The sequence below is a fragment of the Sceloporus undulatus genome, chromosome 2 (assembly GCF_019175285.1).
Source record: "Sceloporus undulatus isolate JIND9_A2432 ecotype Alabama chromosome 2, SceUnd_v1.1, whole genome shotgun sequence".
Taxonomy (NCBI): domain Eukaryota; kingdom Metazoa; phylum Chordata; class Lepidosauria; order Squamata; family Phrynosomatidae; genus Sceloporus; species Sceloporus undulatus.
Window position 1 is genome coordinate 11,326,645 of NC_056523.1, and position 23,582 is coordinate 11,350,226.

The 23,582-nt window shown below is 44.3% G+C and overlaps 1 protein-coding gene across 2 annotated transcripts; it reads right to left on the reverse strand.

Moving 5' to 3' along the window:
* Positions 1-667: 667 nt before the first annotated feature.
* Positions 668-13,063, reverse strand: LOC121921820. 2 transcript variants are annotated; one of them, XM_042450417.1, is made up of 6 exons: positions 11,018-13,063; positions 8,983-9,076; positions 8,535-8,684; positions 7,413-7,518; positions 4,191-4,377; positions 668-2,078 (listed from the first exon to the last, which is right to left on the reverse strand). In XM_042450417.1, exons 1-6 carry the CDS (start codon positions 13,014-13,016, stop codon positions 1,669-1,671), a joined length of 2,946 nt encoding a protein of 981 aa, XP_042306351.1. In that variant the 5' UTR covers positions 13,017-13,063; the 3' UTR covers positions 668-1,668. The 2 variants fall into 2 exon arrangements, with proteins under 2 accessions (XP_042306351.1, XP_042306352.1); XM_042450418.1 differs by lacking the exons at positions 668-2,078; positions 7,413-7,518 and having other exon boundaries at positions 4,209-4,377.
* Positions 13,064-23,582: the final 10,519 nt, after the last annotated feature.

Genomic DNA, 23,582 nt, shown 5'->3' on the forward strand with positions numbered 1-23,582 from the left:
TAGGCTTGAATGGGGCACGCCACTGGGCGCACACACCATTGAAAATAGTGGCGGTTGCCCCCCATGGATATTCAAGGTCCCAAATCTCAGATCCGCTGCATTATTCTTTTAATTTATGTTAGGGGCCTCAGACTTATTGGGGAAAGTGGGGTTGTATCTTAAGAAATATATGATCCAGATCTCAAGATGTGATGGAATGTTTGAAGCTGGGAGCAGTGGTGTCCCCAGGTTTGGTGTCACCCAGTGCAATAACTCATGGTATCACCTGCCCATTGATCTCCTCCAAAGAAAATCCTTAGCAATGCTTTTTTGCACTCATGTTACTCATCAACTCCCATAGCTCTAAATAAACACGGAACAATGGATGCAAGCTCCAGAAAAAGATTCCACCTCAGCATTAGGAGGAACTTCCTGACAGTAAGGGCTGTCCGACAGCGGAACACACTCCCTCAGTTGGAGTGCATGGCCCTCATAGACTCTTCCAACTCTATGATTCTGTTATCTCTGTACATGGTATACTGTATATACTGTACCAAATATTACTTTTCCTTTCTTTACATTTGTATTACATAAAAGTTTCAGAATGAATAAACATTTATTTTAAAAATTAAAACATGGAAAACTATTACGTTAAAAATAAAAGAATAGTGAAATATGTTTTTGAGAAATAACCTTTATTTTTAATGCTTTGGAAAACTAAGTATCAGGACAATATTTGACCATTTTTAGTAAAAATATTGTAATTAACTTTGTGGTTTTCTGTACATGAAACATTGTTTTCATTTCTATGAAAATATATATTTCTTTCTGTAAAATATAAAATGTGGACTCTTTTAAGAACCATTTTAAGGAGAATAACAATAGAACAACTGAGCCAAAATTTTCGCTTCTTGTTAGACCAAAAGTTGAACTCAACATAGATCCCGTTTTTATATAAGTGTTTAAAACACTTGTAGATCGTAGTTTGTTAGATGAAGAGAATGCTGTGGGTGTAGCATATATTGATTTCTGTAGGGCCTTCCCCACTCAGCCATGAAAACCCATTGAGTAACCTTGGGTTAGTCACACGCTCTTGGCCCCAAGAAACCCTGCCTTACAGTCTTCATAGCTCAGAAACAACTTGAACACAAACAACAACAAACAAAGCCAACATCTCAGGGGACAGGATCAGAATTCCAAATGACCCTGACAGTTTAGAATGCTAAGCCAAAACTAACAAAATGAATTTCAACCAAGAGAAATGTAAGGTGCTACATTTAGGCAGAAAAAAATGAAACGCACACATATTAGATGGGTGACACTTGGCTTGACAACGGTACATGTGAAAGGATCTAGGCATCTTAGTAGAGTACACGCTGAACAAGTCAACAGTGTGATAGGGCATCTAAAAAAAAGTCAATGCAGTTCTAGGCTGCATCAATAGTATAGTGTCTAGATCAGTGGTCCCCAAACTGTGCTCTTTCAGGAATTTTGGACTTTAGCGCCCAGAATCCAGACTATTGGCCAACATGGCTGAGGGTTCTGGGAGATCTAGACACTATACTATTGAACTTTTTTCACCCCCTTGTTTTCTTTGTTAAATGAATGGCCCTATTCCAAAACCCTTTCAAAGCAAAGATTTACCTCAGGAATCCTCCAAGAAGCATTTTAAAAGTGCCAATGCTTTTTTCAAGGTAGAAGTAAGGCTTTTGCATCTTCTGTATCTTTTAAGGCACTGGCCTGGTTTGGGGACCCATATAACCTGCCAATCAGATCACCGACTTTCTCCGTATTTTGGGTTATAGTAACAGTAACGTATTTTATATACTTTTGCAGAGCAGCATACAGTTCCTGAGCAAAAAGAGCCACTTGGGTCCTCTCAACAGGGTCCATTTTCTGTTTTTTATGTGGAGGTTCTGTTTCTGTCATAGTCAGTTCACAGTCAGCAAGACTGTCCTCAGAACTCTTTGCAGACATGGCTTCCTCTGGCTGTTGTGGGTCCTGTGTTTTGGATCTATTGAGGTTTGTGGTCTCTGGTATCTGCAGGGCTACACTTGTTTTTTCTGCTGCCTCAACCCCCGAAAAAGGCCTCTTTCCAGCTGTAAGAAAACACAAAACATGAAAATCCCTTTCAAGTTCTTATGTATATTAGGATTACAAATGGCAAACATGCCTTTTTGTCAATGAACTCCCCTGTACCCATTAGTTGTTCTCACTGAATAGACTTCCTCAAAAAGGGCAAGGTACCCTTTTAGAATGTGTTTAATCCATTTAGATTGTTTTACAATCAGTTTCCATCTTTAATAAATGACTGTAGAAATCAGATTTTTGTAAGTCTAAGTAAGCCCCCTATTCATAGGAGGGCCATTTCATTAGTACTGGGAGGAAGGGGGGACGGGACAAAATTATTCAGAAAATTGGGGGCTTACAGAGAAGTGTGGCAGATGCTGTGACTTGCTTTAAAGGGACTGTTTTGCTCCCACCCCAGCACTGTTAATTTTAATTTGTTGCTCCCATAATTCTGTTATCAGTGATAGTTGGCAGTTTCTGCATCAGTATCTGTCAAGGTCCTCCTGATTGTTTCCTTCCTACCATAGCTGCACACTGAATGTGACAAAGCAAGGTAGGTCCTGACACTTAAGAGAAGAGCATTTAAACTGGACTGTGCCCATCATTCACTAGAAATATAAAGTTAGGCTGGAGGTAAATCTGTGTGATGGTGAACCATAAAATATTCTATCAGGCCATTTGCTTTTTGCTTTTACACTCCTCTCCAGCTGTCACCACCCCACTGGCTCTGGGTTGAAAATCCAACTTATTGAGATTCGGTTTTGCACAGAAATACAGAAGGAGAAATAAAGGGGCAGTTCCTACACAAAACAGATTCTTTTCTTCCTTTTCTCATACTTTTACCATAAGAAAAAGAAAGCCTGAATGGGACAGCAAAGTGACATTTTAAGAGAAACAGGACTAGGAAATCAAAGATGCTTTCATGGTGAAATGTAATGTGTGTAATCACAGTCCAGGGGCCCATTATCAAAACTAACTTTTAAAGGAGACTTTTAGAGGCACTGTACTATCACTATATATTACAGTAATGAGTAATGGGAACAGGTTACTTTTTTAAAACTAGCTTTTCTACTCACTGATTGTTAGCACCTGGCTAGTGGCATCACACCTTCCACATATTTGCCAGCACTGTCACAAAACTGAATTCAAGAATCTCTTAGGTTTGTTTCATAGGAATGGGTCAAAGAACCCAGATAGTGGAAGATTAAACACAAACATTAAACTATGACAGGGAAAAGAAGATAATGCCTTCTACTCATTTTCAGGGGCTATTTTAGAAACTTATTGCATTAACAAATAAGCCAGTTTACCTCTTCCAGCTTGAATTCAGGGTCCAGGATGCCCTCGGATGTTATCATACCTAAATCGCCACCAATCTAGCCACAGTGCCGCCGCCCGGATGCATCCTGTGTCGAAACCTCGCTCAGCCAGCCAATTTTTGAAGTTGGAAGCTCCCCAACTTCGAAAAAATGCTAGCTGAGTGAGACTACGTTACGGGATACATCTGGGCAATGGTACCGTGGCTAGATTGGCAGCGATTTAGGTATGGTAATATCCGGGGGCATCCCAGATCCTGAATTCAAGCCAGGAGAGGTAGGCCAGCTAATGCGATAAGCAACATACTATAGTTTTATTCAATTTTCATATTTTATATTTCTGTTTTAATGGTAAGCCCATGAGTGAAGTGTCCATGGGATTTAAGACTAAAGAATCAGTCATTTCAGCAGGGGAGACTCGTCAATACTCAAAGCCACTAGAAAGCCAGAGGGCCCCCCCCATGCCCCAGAGAAAAAGCAAGCCTAGCTCCTTTACTAGATAACACACACTTTTCCTAGGTTCAAACAATCCCTCCCCAACAACCTTGGACAGTTGTAGAATGTTTGAATCTAACCTTCAAAATCTGAGGCTTCTGAAAAGAAGTAGAGAACATGTGATGGTTAGTCTGGCCCCAGGGAAATAAAATCAGTACTGATTACTCCCCCTGAGCTGCACCATTGGCCTACTTTTCTCTCTCTGGGCTCCCCCTTAGCAGCCTCAACATGAGATTAAATAGTGTGAAAGGGCTGAGCAGTGGGTTATAGATACAAAAAGTAACACATGCATCCTTGCCCCATGTGTCCAACTCTTAATTAGAAGCTTACTGGGCAGTATCAATGTCTGTGCTTGTCCTGTGGTTACCGCCACTGGAGAAATGGCACCAGGATGTGTCCGAGAGGCCTGTAAGTCATTACTTGAGATGCCTTGGTTAGGTAAAGAAGACCTTAAACTTCGGTCCAAATTCTTTTGAATTGCATCAAGTTTTTCTGCCATTAATTGGTGATACTCCATCTAGAAGGAGAGAAATATTTTTAAAAAGAAGAAAATATTAGAAAATACAACTTTCCACCCAAGAACTCCTTTTGGACAAACTATTGCTATTCCTGTCATTCCTCTCAGGACTGTGGACCTCCTGGGGAAGGTCAGCATGCCCTTGCGCTGGTGTTAGGCTCAGGAGAGGTCAGCGTAGTCCCAGGAGCAGAGGCCTCAAGCTCAAAGGGGGGGGGGGGGTCAGTGCTGGGATATCAGGCCTCCTTAATTTAGGTCTGAGCAGCTCATGAATGTCAGGTTTCATTGGCCTAGGGATGGGACTCACCCAGCCTCTTCTCTGTTATTGCCTCAGCCTATAGGTCTACCATTGACTTGGACACTTAGAACATGATACCTACAAAGTACTATTTTGTACAAGTACTATTAAGTACAAATTTTCAGATGATACCAAATTAGGAGGGATAGCTAATACATCAGAGGGCAGGATCAAAATTCAAAATGACCTTAATAGATTAGACAGCAGAGCCAAAACTAACAAAATAAATTTCAACACAGAGAAATGTAAGGTACGGCGGAAAAATGAAATGCATAGATATAGGACAGGGAAAACCTGGTTTAACAAGACTACATGTGAGGAGGATCTAGGAGTCCTAGCAGACCACAAATTTAACATGAGACAACAGTGTGATGCGGCAGCTAAAAAGGCCAATGCAATTCCAGTCTGCATCAATGGAAGTATAGTGTCTAGAACAAGGGAAGTAATAGTGCTACTCTATTCTGCCTTGGTCAGGCCTCACCTGGAATACTATGTCCAATTCTAGGCACAATTCACAAAGGACATTGAGAAGCTGGAGTGTGTCCAAAGGAGGGAACTATAAAGGTGAAAGGTCTGGAAACCATGCCCTATGATGAGATTTAGGGAGCTGGGTGTGTTCAGCCTGGAGAACAGAAGATTAAGAGGTGGTATGATAGCCCTGCTTAAATATTTGAAAAGATGTCATATTGAGAATGGAGCAAGCTTGTTTTCTGCTGCTCCAGAAAACAGGACAATGAACAATGGATGCAAGCTACAGGGAAAAAGATTCCACCTCAACTTTAGGGAACTTCCTGACAGTGAGAGCTGTTTGACAGTGGAAGACACTCCCTCAGAGAGTGGTACAGTCTCCTCCTTTGGAGACAGAGGCTGGATGACCATCTGTTAGGGATGCTTTGATTGTGAGTTCCTGCACAGTAGGGGGGTTGGACTCGATGGCCCTTGTGCCACTTCCAACTATATGATTCTATGTTTCTGTTATTACCAAAAGCAGGGGACACTCTCATCTGGGAGTGAATACACACTGAGGATTGGCTATTTTTGGCAGCTCACACCAGCTGCTTCAACAGTGATCAAAAGTTAGTTTATGCAGCTGGAGGTTTTCCATGTTTCAGAGAAGTATTCATAGCTCAATCTGTATAGGAGCCCTAGTGGCGCAGTGGTTAAATGCCTGTACTACAGCCACTCACTCAAAACCACAAGGTTATGAGTTCAATACCAGCGAAAGGGCTCAAGATCCATTCAGGCTTGCATCCTTCCAAGGAGGTGACTAAAATGAGTACCCAAATGATTGTTGGGGGCAATTAGCTTGCAGTTGTAAACTGCTTAAAAACTGTTAGTTCAGTATGAAGTGGTATATAAATGAAGCTGGGGTGTGTGGGGGGGGGGGCAGAAGATATTGTTAGCTGAATTTTTAAACAATTTTAATTTAGGATTCAACAAGCATTGCAAGCACTTCCACACTCTCCATCATGAAGTGTTTACTACAGGACAATATGAGGAGAGTCATGGTGATGTAGTGTTTTGAGCGCTGGACCCCAGGGTGACTTTGGAGAAGTCACACTCTCTCAGCCTCAGAGAAATGCAAAGAAAAAATCCCTCTGAACAAATCCTGCCAAGAAAATCCCATGATAGATTTGCCTTAGGGTCATCACAAATCAGAAACAACTTAAAAGGACACAACAACAATACAAGAATTTGCAAGACAGGGCAGAAGAATAGTAGCAGATTGATGCCTCAAACTTATGGTGTCCCTAAAGCAAACCTATCACAGAGTATTCTTGGCAAGATTTATTCTTCAGAGGAGATTTGCCTCAGACACTGAAAAAGTGTGACTTGATCTTGAGATCTGGCTTCTAGTCCAGACCTCAAAACAACTATACCATGCTGAGTCTCAATAGCAGATACCAAAGGTTAACCAAAGCTTCCTTCAGGTCTGCTGTCCACATAGTGCAAGAACGAATAGTAGGAGCAAGGGAGGTAAGAGATAAGAGGAACAAGAGAGGAGGAAAATGAGGGGAGAGGATGGGTAGAGGAAGCAGTCAATAATATCATGATAGGTCAAACAGCAGGGGCAGGATGTGCTTGGGGCACTACCAAGGAGTGCTGTCAAAACAGTATAGTACTGAGAAATTCTGGAATACCCAGCCTACTGTCATAGAATCTTAGAGTTGGAAGAGACCGCAGGGGCCATCCAGTCCAAGCCCATTCTGCCATGCAGGAACTCACAATCAAAGCATCCCTGACAGATAGCCATCTAGCCTCTGCTTAAAGACCTCCAAAGGAAACGCCACAACTCTGAGGGAATGTGTTCCACTGTCAAATAGATCTTACTGTCAAGAAGTTCCTCCTAATGTTGAGGTGGAATCTCTTTTCCTGTAGCTTTCATCCATTTTCCATGTTCTAGTCTTTGGAGCTCTGGAAACAACCTTGCTCAATCCTCAATGTGAAAACTAATCATCTGTAAAGCTAACCTCTGTCTGACACACAACACATGCTGTTGTTGTTATTGTTGTTGTTGTGTGCCTTCAAGTCATTTTGGACTTATGGTGACTCTAAGGCGAACCTCTCATGGGTTTTCTTGATAAGGTTTGTTCAGAGGAGGTTTGCCATTGCCTTCCCCTGACAGCATGTGACCAAGGTAACTGGGAGGGTTTCATGGCCGAGCTGGGATCAAACCTTGGTCCCCAGAGTTTTAGTTCAACAATCAAACCACTATACCACGCTGGCTCACATAACATACCTTACTATTAGCCAGTTCAAACATATCCTCTTCTATTTGCTTGGTGTAAGCTGTCAGTTTCTCCCTTGCTGCTGTTGAATCATTACCTGGAGAGATGTTTTCTGCACTATCAAAACAAGAGATACATACGTTTCTAGTCTATTTACATAATTATTACTTCAAATTTTTCTAAGCCATCTTGATATAGAGTGATATATGTGTGTGTTAGCTGTCTTCAAGTTAACCTCGACTCATGGCAACCCTGTGAATGAGATGTCTCCAAACCTCTGATATAAAAATAAGAGTAGTGTGTAGAAAGTTGCTGGCCAAGCTTTAAGGAGTCCCTATCTAAATGATGCCACATATTCTCTGTCAAAATTGCATATTAATTTCTTTTATCCTGAGATAAGAATTTCATTTGGTTCAAACTTTGGTGAATATTGTGGGAGTCACACATAGCTCACCAGCTGTTTTTGTGGCCTCTAAAGCCATCATCACTGCAATGTACATAAAAGTAGGGCATGAAGAGAGTGCTTTGTGCTATTGGAAGTCTACTACTAATACAGACATGCCTCAGTTCACAAGGTGGCTGAGAAAGAATCTCCCTTTTATAAAAATCTGTTTATGCCTGCACGGCTCCACCCCCTTTGCCCCTTGTCCTGTGTTCAGCTGGGTTTTTTTAGCAGCATCAACACTGGAAATATGGTGAAGGAGGGCTAGAGAAATACAGATGTTCAGTACTGGATTACAGCAGCATACCTTCAATAAACAATGCAATAAAACTTGAGCTGGGAAAGAACACTGACTCCATTCTATCTGATTCTACTGGAGCTGTGCGTGCCTGCAATAAGCAAGGTAAATAGCAACTGCCACCAGCTGTGGCCAAGGTGGTGATGGCGGCAGCAGCGAAGCAGTTCTGTGGCACTGGCGAGAAAAAGGTAAAGAAGGAGGGGGGGAGGGAGGGAGGGAGGGGGGGAAGGGAAGGGGTGGGGGGGAGGAGAGGGGAGGGGAGTTGTCCCCAATGGCAGCGCGCGTGCACGTGCGCCACCATTAGGGACAATTCCTGGATTTGCCATGCACGTATGCTCAAATCTGCGCATGGCAAATCTGCGTATAAGGAGGGCCGACTAATACTGTACTTACAATTTGTGAACTAGTTGATGGCGCTCTTCCAGGGTGATCTCCCCATGCCACATTTTCCTCACCCCAGTACTTGAAGGTGGCACAGACGCTGACACAGAGCCCCTGAGGTTTCCAGTACTTCTAGAACTTCGGCCAGCATTTTCTAAGAAACTGAAGAATAGGCATGTATGAAAACTTTTTTTCCTTTCCTTGCATTTCAAGTTCTTTCAGCACTTTAAATATCCTTGCTCATTATAACAAAAGTTGAGATTGCAACAAGACAGGTAATGACATTCAACTACAATGTTGCTGGAGGGAAAATAAACCCCAAGAAAGAAAGACGGAGTTCTTTCAGAAGGGGAAGTACAAAACGACTGTAAGAAAAGGTTTTATTGAGGACTTGTTATCTCTGCAAGCGGAAACAGAAATCAGATCTAACTATTTCATTAACTCTGAAAGCATATCTTACTTTGCTGTCTCAAACGAAGATGAAACAGCCATTTTGGCCACAATGTTAGCTGGCTGGTCTGTAATCCTTCTGGCACCTGCATTTTGTTTAGTCCCTGGAAAAACAGGATCTCTCATGAGTACAACTCAAGTATCATTCAGTTGCCACACTTCTAAGCTTACCAGTGTATAAGTTAATTTAAATGACCATTGGCAGGATTCAATAGTGTTTTCCTGATGGACCAGGTTAAATGCGGGGGGGGGGGGGGGGGGGGGTGGCGCCCTCCCAAAGCCCTGTTTTTTGTCTTCAAAGTGGGGGGGGGGTGAGATACATTTCCCAGGAAGGGGGGAAAGGCTTACACTTCTCCCAACCCCATGAATTTTCTCCAAATGGGAAAAGCTCCACTTAGGGGAGAAACAGACTGCCCCTTTGCATCGCCTTCCAGGTGACTTCAGAGTGCGACGTTTTGACACTGCACACTTGGAAGCCGCCTTCCAGATGTCTGGCTGCTCATATGTGGGCTAGCTTTCCAGGTGCTCCAGCAGAGTGGTGTTTGCACACTGCATAAGCACCATAAACCTGGGGGGGGTGGGGAAAGCCAAACTTTTGCTAGTACAAAAAGGAGTGGCAATTTGCCGCTTCTTTTGGGGCCAGCCATCCGGCAGCTTGTGGGCGGGATAGTTTTCCGGGAGCTCCAGCAGAGTGGTGTTGGCACACTGCATAAGCACCATAAACCTGGGGGGGTGGGGGTGGGGAAAGCCAGACTTTTGCTAGTACAAAAAGGAGTGGCAATTTGCCGCTTCTTTTGGGGCCAGCAAAAAGGCAGATTGGGGCCATGGCATGCGGTTGCCCTAGTCCCAATCCAGTTTTCTCATGGGGGGATCTGTTTTGCCCCTTACTCAAAACTGCACTCCCATGCTAAAGCAAGGCATCGAGTGGGTACACAGCTTGATTTAGAGGAAAACCGTTGCAAGATTGGTGGTATGCAACTAAATGTAGCAGCCAGGTTGGTTAGTATCACAGAAGCATAGAGTTGGAAGAGACTACATGGGCCATCCAGTCCAACCCCCCGCCAGGCAGGAAATCTAAACCAAAGCATCCCTGACAGATGGTCATCCAGCCTCTGTTTGATGTTGCTCATGGAAAAGATGTCCCTCCCCTTTTGCTGCTGACAGACTATCAGACAAGGCAATTAGAAGCACAAAAAAGATACTATGTAACCACATTACAGAAAAAAAGCATCAGTTAATTAGGGACTCCTGGATTTGGATGAGCAGTAGTTACATATTCAGTTTGAGAGAAAGACAGAGAGAGCAAGAACCAAATCTAAAGATCATAGAAACCAAGTAGAGAGAGTGATCAAGTGTTAGGGTTTCAACAAACTGCCCTGGATGTCTTGATGCAGCTGGAAAAGCTCAACAACTAGAAATAGCAGGCAGTGGGCACAAAAGGGAAAAGCTCCACTTAGGGAGAAACAGAAGGCCCCTTTGCGCCACTGCGCTCTTGGAAGAGGAAGAAAAATTGAAAATCAACAAAGCAGAAAGGAGAAAAAGTTTCCTTACCTTCCATCCAGATGATTCAATAAAATAGTTAGCATATCAGACATGAAACAGAATGATGAACTGATGTCGAAGACATAAGGTCTGCACAGTGAAAGAAGAGGCAGACCTAAACAGATCAGTCTCTACAAGATATCATGCACGTTTCAATGGAGCTAAAGCACCTTGTAGATGTGAGTCTGTTTAAGCCTGTGTCTCTTGCTCTCCTTCGCCAAATGACAGATCTTGCAAAGATTTTATGATATAAATATCAACAGAGTCTTTTTTCCCTCTTCACCAACCCATCATCTTCTTTTTATAACACCAACTATAGTCTCCTGAAGGGATGTGGAGATTTGGGTGATTCTAATAAAATATTGCCTGATTGCAACATTTTGGAATATTTTTTATGGATCAATATCATAGCTCATTTAATCTTATGCAAACATATTCAGGCTCTATACATTTCCAACTCTAGTAAGAGCTGGTTGGTGAGAAAGGGTTTTAGGCAACCATACCTGCCTCTGGAGCTTTCAATGTCTCTGAGAAGCTACTTCCCTCCGTTTCCATCACTCCTTCAGCCTCCTTTAGGGGGGCATTTGTCTTCTGCCATGCACCAACCTTCTTCTGCAGGGCACCCATCTTCTTTTGCAGGGTACCCACCTCCTCCTCCTCCAATGGGTAATCCCGACAATACTGCATCCAATCTAGTGTTTCTTGCAGCTCCTCCAAGGAAGTATCCCTCAGGGAACGCAACTTGTCCTCCAGCAGTTGCAGTTCTTTTTTCAGGGGGTTCAATAGGTTACCTTGCAGAGCGCCCACCTTCCTAAGCAACACCTTTGCTTTCTCTTTAAGTATCTCCAATTTTTTAATGGGACTACAACAAAGGGCCTCCTGCAAGGCATCCAGTTTCTTCCACAGAGGATGCAGTTCCTGTAAGGCATCCCCCTTGTGAGTCTTCAGGGTAAATACCTGGTCATGCGCCTTGTTCCATAGAGTGTTCCATTCTTTTGAGGAGCCAAAGGCACAGGACAGCTCATGCACCGTTGCTATCAGGATCATCATCTCCTTCAGAGGGATTTTTGAAAGGGCGCCCATCTGCTTCTGTACAGCACCAATCTTCACCTTTAATATAGCTACCTGCTTCAGAGAGATATTCTGCACAGCATCCACCTTCTCCTGCAAAGCATCTGCCTTCCCCTGTCCCTGCTTCAGTAGGACATGCAGCAGTGCAGAGTACCAGGTATCCATTCCCTGCTTTATGGCATCCTCCTCCTTCAGTGGGACATCATATGGAGCCCCCATCTTTATCACTGGAAAATCCTGCAGGGCATTCTGCAAGTGATGCACGACTGAGAAGTCTGCCATCTTCTCCACTGTGCCATGGCTTTGGATAGCCTGCAGAAAACCCCTCAGGCAATCAGACTCCTTTTTTAATGCAGTCAACTTCGCTGGCAAAAATCTGTTCAAAGTTTCCTGTAGGGCAGTCACTGCCTGCAATGGGGTTTCCCACACAGCAGACCACAAGTGAATCACTTTCTTCTTTAGGTCACATTTCACCTTCCGCTCAATGACCCTGCCCTTGCCAAGAATGTGGCCCACCTTTACATTCAAGGCATCCACTTCCTCCTGTGAGACATGCTGCATTATGTCCACCTTCTGCTCCAGTTCACCCATATCTGCCCAGAGAGCATCACACCTGGCACCCTTGTCTTTGTCTTCCTCATAGTCATCCACGTCACTGCTATCCTTACTGTTGTCATCTGCATCACTGCAAGCATCTTCACTGCTCTCTTCACCCTCTTCGTCACTGCTATCCTCACTGTCATCATCTTCATCACTGCAAACATCTTCACTGCTCTCTTCAACCTCTTCGTCACTAGAGTCCTGTGCCTCTCCTCTAGCACCAGGCTGTGGGTCTGCCTCCGCTGCCCCACTCTTTTGTGGATCTGAGGCCTCCTTGTCATCACTGCTGCACTCACTGCCATCTCCATTGCTGTCATCTCCGCTGCCTTGGTCACCTGCATCATCACCAGGGTCTTGATCCTCTCCTCCGAGGTCAGGCTGTTGTGTAGATCTCTTTTGTAGATCTGAGGCATCTCTGTCCTTTCCTTCTGGAGGGGTCTCCTCAGGAGCCAGGGCTGGGGGCTGGGGCTGCTGGTTCTCCTCCTGAGGGCCAGCTGTCAGGCCCTCTCTTTGCCTTGCAGGGACGGTCTTGTTGTTGCTTCCACCTCCATCCTGATTGGCTGCCTCCAGCCTCAGGGATTCCTTCTTCTTCTTCTTCTGGGCTGCCTTCTCCCTCAGGAGCTCGACCCCGTCTATGAGCTTGAGGCCCTCCTGAACGCCCTCGGGGGCCTCCCTGGGCTGCCTCAGGCACTCGCCCAGAGGGGTCCTCCCCACCGTCACCTGCCTCTTCCGCAGCCCTGGCTCCCTCACCGCTGTCGAGACGAGGTTCTCCCGGTGCCCCTCCAGCTTCTGCCGCAGACGCTTCAGTTCCTTCGGGGTTTCCGCCTCCATCCTCCCTCACGCGCCTCTGAAACAGCAGCACTCCCGTACCCCTCAACTTTCCGCCGCGGACTGAGCTGCAGCGCGCCCCGTCGGAGCCCCTTTTAAAGTTTCGGATCTGGGGGCGGGGCGCATAAGGGGCGGGGCGCGTGGCCAGGGATCCAATCAAAGCTGCGAACCAAATAAGGAAACTCCTCGTTCCCTCCCCCCTCCCCCTCCCCCTCCTTCCCGGCAGAGCTGCTGCTTCTTCTTCTCCTGTGCAATTCCCAGGACCCGCCAGCAGGGGCGCTCAGGGACCTCCAGTTTGCAGCGAATAATAATAGAGTAAGGAAGGCACGAAGAGGTTGCTGCTGTGTTGGCCATTTAAGAAACATGTTGCATGGGTTGCATCTAACAAATGGTAGCTGTGTTGGCTTGGCATCTGACTAGAACCAAAGAACTGGAGGTCTTCCAAGAGTTGGAAGAGACCTCCAAGGGCCATCCAGTGCCATGCAGGAACTCCCAATCAAAGCACTCCCTGTGACAGGATCATGGCATCATAGAATCATAGAACTGCAGAGTTTGAGGAGGAACCGAGGGTCATGGATCATACATGAATCATCCATCCTTCTGACATGCAGGAACTCCCAATCGAAGCATCCTTGGCAGACAGCCATCCAGCCTCTGCTTAAAGGCCTCCAAAGGAGGAGACTCCACCACAAACATCTCCAGTTGTGTCTTTCCCCTCTTGTTTGGTTTGTAACATCTTGCCTGGTGAAGAAACCCAGGGAGCTTTGAAAGCTTGCAACAAGTGCGTTGTGCCTTTCGGCTGCTAATCAAGGTGTATCACTGAGGATGGGTTTTAACAGTAAGGAAGGGTTATCAGTGATTCTGAGATAGACCCGTTTTGTGTTATTTCAAATGTTTGGATATAGGATCTCTGAGACTCAGCTGCAGTATATGCTAATCTGGAGAACAGGGTTCAATTCCCCATTTCGCCATGAAGCCCACTGGGTGACTATGGGCAGGTGACACTCTCTGTCAGCCTCAGGGACCTCCTCTGAACAAATCCTGCCAAGAAAACCCAATCATAGAATCCTAAAGACCCCAAGGGCCATGGAGTCCAACCCCCTTCTGCCATGCAGGAACTCCCAATTAAAGCATCCCCATTGACAGATGTCCATCCAGCCTCTGCTTAAAGACCTCCAGCGAAGGAGACTCCATCACTCTCCATTGAGGGAGTGTGTTCCACTGTCGAACAGCCCTTACTCTCAGGAAGTGAGAGTTATTTACAGGTTTTGTTAATATATTCTCTATAGGAAAATCTAGGTTCTCCAGCACCACTCTATCATCAACCTTTTAAGCAAAAGTCCCCCCGAAGGAACTAGAGATTCCTAAAGAGAAGGCATTTGCAGTTCCTCCAGCTTTTGCCCCAACGGGACCACCCTCCCCTCATTCCAGAACAGAAACCACACGGGGCCCAAGTCAAGCTCATTGCATGGTTCCTCTAAAGCCAGGACGAAGCATTTTGTGGGCAGAAAGTCATTTGTGGATCAAGATGTACTGATGCCCCAGGATGATCCACAAATGACTTTCTACCCACAAAGCACTTCCTTATGGCTTTAAAGGGACCATGCGATGAACTTGGGACCTTCCTGCGTTTCTGTTTCTGGAGTGTGTGTTTGTGCATGTGCAGATTGAGGACCAGCTCTGGACTTGTGTTTGTACCCTCAGCACAATCTCTGAGTTTGATGAAGTGCCTTCGCTGATTTCTTTCTAAGGTGTCTATAGTTTGGCGCTAGTTTTCCCAACACAAACAGTTCAGACAGAAATCCATGCGCTTTGCCTTGTGCCAGAACTGGGCGCAGAGTCCCAGGCCCCCCAAGAGCGCTTTCAAAGCCAGACAAAGATGCATGTTGCTTCAACAGCATAGGCCCTATGAGCGGTAAATAGTGAGGACACAGATTTTGTACCCAGCAGAGAAGCAACTTTTCCATGTTTTGCCCCTTAGTGGATTGTTTTTATTTTTAGCTGGGATGAATAGACATGGCAGAGAAATGCCAGCCAGGAATAACAAGCTTGAACAGAAGGCCGTGCAAGAGCACAGAAACAAGACACCAGCGAACCAAAAAGTCCCCTGCTCCCCCCCAAAAAAACCCCCACACAGACAAACAATTTCACTAAGTTAGGGGCACAAGACCCCCGTGAACATGGAAAAACCACAAATAACAAAAACATCATGTTTTTACCTGAGAGGGCACCTCTCTAGGAATCTCTAGGTCCTCCAGGGCAACTCTGTGGTCAAAGTCTGACAGACATTGGCCATAGAACTGCACTGGAGGAGCTACAAAGGCCTAGTAGAGTGTTCTCTCTAGGAATCTCTAGGTTCTTGAGTGCAACTTTTGGTTAAAGTTGACCATAGAGTTGTACTGGAGGACCTAGATATTCCTAGAGAGAAAATATTAATCAAATCAATGAACAATCAAAGCCGCAAATATCAAAAGTGCAAATATGGAGGGATGAGTGTATTATATTATATTATAAAATATATCTATATAATAAAATTTAAATTTTGTATGTTTTAAAATGTTTTACTGTTTTAATGTGATTATTTTAATTGTGAGCCACCTTGGGCCCCAACTTGGGAGAAAGGAGGGATAAAAATAAATAAATAAATAAATAAATAAATAATCCATCATTCAAACCACTACACTGTGCTGTACAGTGAGTACTGTGGGGAGCCTACTAAAATAGATCCATCGCACATGGGACTATGCTGCTGCAATATTTCTAGTGCAGCAGCCAGTGTGGTTGCAGCTTAACACGAAAGGACTGAAAGATTCTTTGGTTGGGTCAATGGTAATTTTGAGAGGTGAAATAAGTTACAATTATTTTTTATTCAATTATTTTTACATCTATTTGCAAAAGATCCACCTTATTAACATTACGGGGACTTTCCGGGGATTTTGACTGAATATTCTGGGTAATATTGGGGAATTCCAGGGATTTTGGTAAAACATGCCGGGGAATATCTTCGAGGCTTGTTGGCAACATTGCTTCTTACTTAGGCTAGGCCCTCTGCATTTTGACTATGGAGTTGGAGGCTGTGCATGATGGGTGTGTGCGCTGTACTTTTTAATTTATAGTATATATAAACCAGGGTTGGCTGGTTCAAAGCAGAGATTTAAAGCCTCTGCTGGAATAGTCAATGCTCTGAATTTCTAGGAGCTGACATCCAAATGAGGTCCCGTCTGATAAACTCTTAAGTCAACTGCAAAACATTATTTTTGGTGAGTTTTTCAGGCTGTAATACCGTGTTCTTAACAGCTTGAGTTTTGCAAACAGAGCTGCTGTAATCCCTTGGCCACAAGCATATAGAAAGTAGGTCCTTGCCCCATAACTTTGCAGGTTTTTTTTTCCTTATTTGCTCATATTTGAACATTCACGCATCTCCTCCTGCTCACCTTCTACCCCTCTGGACATAGGATCTTCTCCAGCTTCTGGAGAGACTGGCCCTGGTGCAGGGACGTAGCCAGGATTTTGGGAAGGGGGGGGGGGGTCCAGAGTAAGTGACACCATTATAATGGGGCTTGGGTGTGGCGGCGCAGCAGCATGCACCATTCATTTTATCTAACGGAAGGGGGGGTCCAGACCCCAAGAATCCCTCCCCCTGGCTACGTCCCTGCCTGGTGAATGTCAGTACCAATTCACTCCCCTGCACATCTGTTCATTACCCAGACAGGTCAGGTTTTCCTCTTGTCAAACCACCACATATCCCATCATACATCAAAACCAAACTCCTTATACATGTTATCTATGATCCTAAAGTACTGTGACAGCATGATCATGTCAAAACAGCTTTTCCATTTAAAGCAAAAGCAGATACAGTGGCTTAACAGAGGAAAAGAAAGTAAGAAAAACCACCAAAGCAAACCACTTCCACACCGGGATCTACCAGGATGCTGGCATCCTGATTCTGGGGCATCTTTTTGGCGGAGAGCTACTTGTTGGGGCATGCAGAATCAGGATTAAGCATGCAGGAGACATGCACATGAAACAGGAACGCCACTGGAAGGTCTCTGCTGTGTAGCTCTGTGCAGGCTGCAAAGAAAACATTCTCCTGTACAGAAACTGCCAACCTGCTGAACAGCCAAGTACTCAAAAAGAGGACTTTAATCTGGACATTTTCGGTCCAGAGTGCTCTATACTCCAACAAGCCCCTCCAAAATATCATGGGATGTGCTATCAGGAGACTCCAACATTTCCTTTGTGCGTTATGTAGACCTACAAGCTGAGACCCAACCTGCTGGCCATCCTTTCACGCCTTTCTTTCCACAGGTAATGCCTTCATATTTGGCATCTCTGCCGTGGGAGTAACCCCTGGATTGGCCCAATCCTGCACTGCATACTAAGTTTTTCTGAATGTTTGGCTTTGGGGGACGAAGTTGGCCACAAGTCAAGTTTGTCCCTATGGCCCTTTATCGGGGCAAATGCTAAGGCATATAACTTCCATCTTTTGAACATCGATAAGATCTGTAAGTTTATACTGTTGAGACTTCCCATTTGCTTCTCCAGGCCTTGGTTATTTCATGCCTGGACTATTGCAATAGGCTACTGGCAGGTTTGCCTTGCTGCTCTCTTACTCCTCTGGTGTTAAATCCAGAACAACACTGTCTGGGTTGTCTTAAATCTCCCCAAATATTCACATGTCTCTTCTCTCCACTGGCTACCATTTCAGGCCATAGTTCATTATAAGCATTTGGTCCTGGTATTTAAAGCCATGCACTTTAACCTCTCCCAGTATTTGGCAGCTCGGCTAGCATGATACGTACTATCCAGAAATTTAAGGTTTACAGACAACAGATTATTGGTGGTTCCACCAATGCGTACGACTCTGTCAAGGCTGTGAGCATTTCAGGATCTGATCCTACATTTATGGAACGGACATCCTTGGCACTTCCAGCTGGAGGAGGCTCTTACACACTTTCGTAAAGGGTTGAAGACCTTCCTCTTTGATTAGCTGGATATCTGAATTGCTGAGTGTGCCTAAGGTGGCTGAGATGGATAGTGGCTGATAAGGAGTTCTTCTAGTATATTGGCATATTATTTGAGCAGTTTAGCATTTAGCATTTATATGGTCTGTGTGTTATCATCTGTTTTTGATTATATATGTTTGACGTTTAACCCTTTGGTGGAAAGATTGTTATAAATAAATGTTATTATTATTATGAAATTTATTTGTGCTTCATATATATACCTTATGCACATAGTCCAAAGGTAATTTTATACACAATATTTTAAATAATTTTGTGCACGAAACAAAGTTTGTGTACATTGAACCCTCAAAAAGCAAAGGTGCCACTAGCTCAATCGCCTCTGTGGACCTTGGAGTTTATCACAAGGAGGGCCAGAAATCCCACGCAGAAACAGGATTTTACAATCTGGGTGTTGTTTGTCAGATGCGTTGATGTGACAAACATCGTAATTTAGCAAAAGTAAAAAGGAACTGGTTTTGATGACTTTGTGTTTGGGTTATTTTTTGCGTTATTTCTCTTTCATGCAAACATTGTCTGAAAAACATTCTGCAAATGTGGGTTTTTTCCACTTTCTGCTCAGGTTAACCTTGAATGTTGTCTCTTTCTGCACTAGATTCGCCCCTTGTGATAAACTCGAATGTTGGATTTTGGAATATTTCTGAAGTCTGAGTAAGGGGTCGGAAAGCAAGTTGCTAAGTAAAGCTATCTAAAGGGGCCTGAAAGCAAGTTGCCTAAGGTGGTTGAGATGGGTAGCAAATGATATTGTTTTAGTATTGTAGTACTTTATAGTTCATTTTTGATTGTATATGTTCTGATGTACCACCCTTTGGTGAAAAGAGTGTTATACATAAACGTTGTTGTGTTGTTGTTGTTGTTAAGTGCTTGGAGAACCAACTGGCCCCTTCAGGACTTCCTCCCTGCTTGGTTTCCCTCTCCTTACTGATCAAAGGTGATAGATTCTTTCCCATGTTCTGTTAATTAAAAGGGGGGAATATGGGAATGACAAAACCCTTCCGCTGAAAAGTGGGGAAAGAAAACACAAAAGAATGAGATTCTGAAATTTTGCAGTTGATATGCTGCAGTATATGATCCAAAGGATTGATGGCAATGTTACATGATATGTTGATACTTCCAAGAGACTCAAAAGACTCAAGAGACTCTATATCCTTCTGTACTCTTGCTCGTCTGAATCATCCTCTGTCTTATATATGGGGTGGTAATATAACACAGAGATTACCCCCAACAGCCAAGCTGCTATAGCTCCTCCTGCAAAGAAGGCGCAGGTAAGCACAGCATTCGTGATGTGATCTTTCGATTCATACTGAGGAAGGCATTTAGCATGGAGAAATTGTTCTGTCCTCAGGAGTGGCGCACCTTTTAATTCTTCTTCTGGTCCATGGCAAGTAGTAGCGTCAGGATCTGCAGGGCCAAACACACAAGACCAGTCATCACAGGCAATGGTTTGCACAACTGCTACACATCTATCATTGGATTGCTTCATCACTCACCAAAGGCCAGCAACACAGGGATCAAACTTGGGAGAGAATCAAAGAGTCTGATTCAGCAGCCAGAAGCCCCAACCTCTGTGGCTAAAGAGCAGGGATTCTGGGTGCGGAAAACCAAAGACTGAGGACCGTGGCTTTAAAGACACAACGGCAACTCAAGAAAAGCCAGAGTCAAAATGCTCAGCTGGTCTATGGACCTGGCATCACACAAAGGCAATTTCTAGTCTTGAGCAATTTTAGCTGACTGCTATTTTCGGAAACAAGAAAAAGGAGGCTACAGTTGGATTTTCTTATGCACAAATTCTTTATCCACGGATTCAAGCATCCACGGCTTGATAGTATTATATATATAAAAATTCCCAAAAGCAAATCTTGATTTTGCCATTTTATATAAGGGACACCATTTTACTACGCCAGTGTATTTAATGAGAGTTCAGCACCCACAGATTTTGGGATCCATGGGGCAGCAGGAGGGAGAGTGCAGGGACCAAGCCGCAGCAGATACCATTTGACAGACCAGAGTCAGACTCTTTGATCACTGTATGTGATATATTTAAGGATTGGTAGAAACTGGAAGGAGGTACGGTAGCAACCGGCAGATGTTTATTGTATCAAAGCAATTTTACAATTATAACAGAAAAGTGACAGTAAAACTGGATGGCTTAGGTTCAGGAGCGTAGCTGCAAAGTGAGACAACATAATACTAATACTAATAATGATGTCAATAATTGTTTTTATCTCTCCCCCCATATAGTAGTCCTTTAGTATCCACTGGGGTTTGTTTCCAATACCAAATGGTAAAACTGAGGTTTGCTTTTTGGAATTTATATATATATTTTTAATATTTTCAAGCAGTGGATGCTTGAATCTGTGGATAAAAACTCTGTGGGTGTGGAGGGCTGACTGCAGTCCAGAAAGCAAATCTTCTGTGTAGCAAACTGTGAACTTTATTGCAGAGAATACCAAGGTGTTAATAGGAAATATGAATAAAAGGCATCTGAAGCCAGAAGTGTCAATGTCCCCAAACAGCAGCTTGACCTAAACCAGGGGTAGGCAACTTTTTTGAGCCGGGGGCAGGGTTGCTGTCCCTCAGACAACTGGGGGGCCGAAGCAAATAAATAAATAAATAATAGAGAGTTATTCTAGCCCAGTGATGGCGAACCTTTTTGAAACTGAGTGCCCAAACTCAAAGGTGTCTTTTCACTGGGTGGCACTGGGTGCCAGGGGTGGGACTTCCTCCCTCTGGGGGCAAGGCTTCTGGGGAGGGGCATCTGCCCTCTAGGGAGCGGGACCTCTGCCTTCCGGGGGTGGGACTTCCAGGTAAAAACCCAAGGCACACTCTCTCAGCCTCAGACAAGCAATAATAAATCCTCCTGATGAAATTTGTCAGGAAAACCACATAATATTTTCTGCTTAGGGTCACCATATGTTGGAAGCAACTTGTAGGCACCACACACACAAGTCACACTCTCTCAGCTTTCAGCAAACCCGAACCTCATGTGAAGAAAATCAGGGTTGCCCTAAGTTGGGAAAGACTTGAAAGCACACAAAAATAGAGGCAAGCCACACTCTCTCAGCCTCAGAGGATGCCACAGCAAAAAGGAAAAAAAATACTTATAAAACCTTGTCAAGGAAACCCTTAGGTCACAGTAAGTCAGAAACAACCACAATCCTGCTCAAAATCAGGGGTCTTTTGGACAGCCTCCTGGACAGAAAAGCCACATATAAACCAAATAAAATAAATAAAATACAAACAAATAAATAAATTCCTGTTGGTTATTCCCAACTTAGGAAAAAACATTCAATTGCTGAATGAATAGTGAATGAACAAGTAGGATTCCACCGATTCAGTGGCTCTAATCTAGGCTGCAACTACACTGTAGAAGTAGCGTTGTTTGAGACCACTTTAACTGCCAAGGCTCTATCCTACAGAATCCTGAGATTAGTAGTTCTATGAGGCACCAGCACTCTTTTGCAAAGAAGGCCAAAGTAAGACTACAAATCCCAGCACTCCAAAGAATGGAACTACAGCACTTAAAAATTGGTGTCACACTGGATTATTTCTACAATGTAGAATAGAGGATGATAAAAAGGAACCAGCATAGTGGTTTGGCCATTGGCTAACTTTGTAGACTGGGGTTCTCATCCCAGCTTGGTCATGGAAACCCACTGGCTCACTCTCTCAGCCGCAAGAGATGGCAAGGGCAAGCCTCCTCTAAAGAAAATGACCAAGAAAACCCCACTATAGGGTTGCCACATAGGTCAGAAAGGACTTGAAGGCACACAACTACATAACAACAACAACCCTTTACAGCTCCCCCCTTGGACGTAGTGGGGCAGAGTCTGCCCCCATATATATATATATATGTGTGTGTGTGTGTGTGTGTGTGTGTACAAACACACACACACAAAAATACACACACACACATATATACCCACCCACTATTTACACCCACACATTTATACCCACCCATACATATACACATCCACACATGCATACACACACACACTCACACTCACACACATTTATACACCCACACACCTCTTTATATATAACTCTCTCCAAGGAAACCCCATGAAACCCACTGGGAGACCTTGGGAAAATCACACTTTCTCAGCCTCAGAGGGAGACACTGGCAAACCTTCTTTGGAGAAACTCACAAAAAAACTTTGTGCCAGGGTTGGAAATAGACTGAAGGTGTACAGCAGCAGCAGCAGCAGCAGTAACAACAACAACCTCCTCACCACTAACAGAGAGCTGGAGGGGGAGGAGAGTGGAGGCACACAACTACATAACAACAACAACCTTTTACAGCTCCCCTTAGACTTAGTGTGCAGAGTCTGCCCCATATATACATACACACACACACACATCCACACCTACTCACTCATATATACACTCACACATTCATGCCCACCCACACATATATACACAGAAACACACATGCATACATCCACACCCATATATATATATATATATATATATATCCCACACATACACATATATACACCAACACATCTATTTATATATAACACACACTCTCTCTCACACACACACACATGCACACACACCCACAGATATATACATATAGATATAAATTGGAAACGACTTGCAGGCATACAACAACAAGCATTTTAAAAGCACAGAAGATACAGAGAGGCAGCATGGTTCAGTGGTTTGAGTTGTGTGCTTGGAGACCAGATTTTGATGCCCTGCTCATCCATGGAAACCCACTTGGTGCTCTTGGACAAGCCACACTCTCTCAGCCTCAGGAGGAATCATGATAAACCTAGTCTGCAAAGGAACCTCCATATAATAGGTTCACCTTAAAGATGCCATTGTCCGAAACGACTTGAAGGCACACAACAACAACAACAACTCTGTCTGTCCCCGAAAGTTTGAGTCCCCACTTGGCCATGGAAACCCACTGGGTTCCCTCTTTGGAAAATCGCACTCTCTCGGCTTCAGGAGAAGACAATGGCAAAGGCAAAAAAATCCCCTCTGAGGCCCAAAACATAAAGCAGAAATAATCCAATTTGAGCCTGCTTTAACTGCCCTGGCTCAATGCTAGGGAATTCTGGGAACTGTAGTTTCGTGAGACATTTAGCCTCTGTCAGAGAGCTCGTGGTGCCACAATAAACTACAATTCCCAGGATTCCTTAGCACTGAGCTAAGGCAGTTAAAGCGGCCTCAAAGTGGGTTATTTCTGCAAAGTGTGTTTTGGGCCTGAAAGCCCCATGATAGTTTTGCCTCAAGGTCTCCATAAGATGGGAATGGAGGCACACAACAACAACAACAACAACAACAACAACAACCATGTGGCTGCCTCCTCTCTCCTACTCTTACTCAAAGGAGGGGAAGCGGGGGGGGGAGGGAAAGAAAAGTGGGGAGAGAGCTTTTGTGTGTGTGAGACAGAGAGAGAGAAGGAGAGAGTTGGAAGCAAACTCTGGGGAGAGAAGGGGAGAGGCGGCTGGAGGAAAATTCGCTGGGAGCAGGGAGGCTGAGAGAGAGAGAGAGAGGGAGGAAGAATGGGAGGGAGGGTGTGTGGATCAAGGAG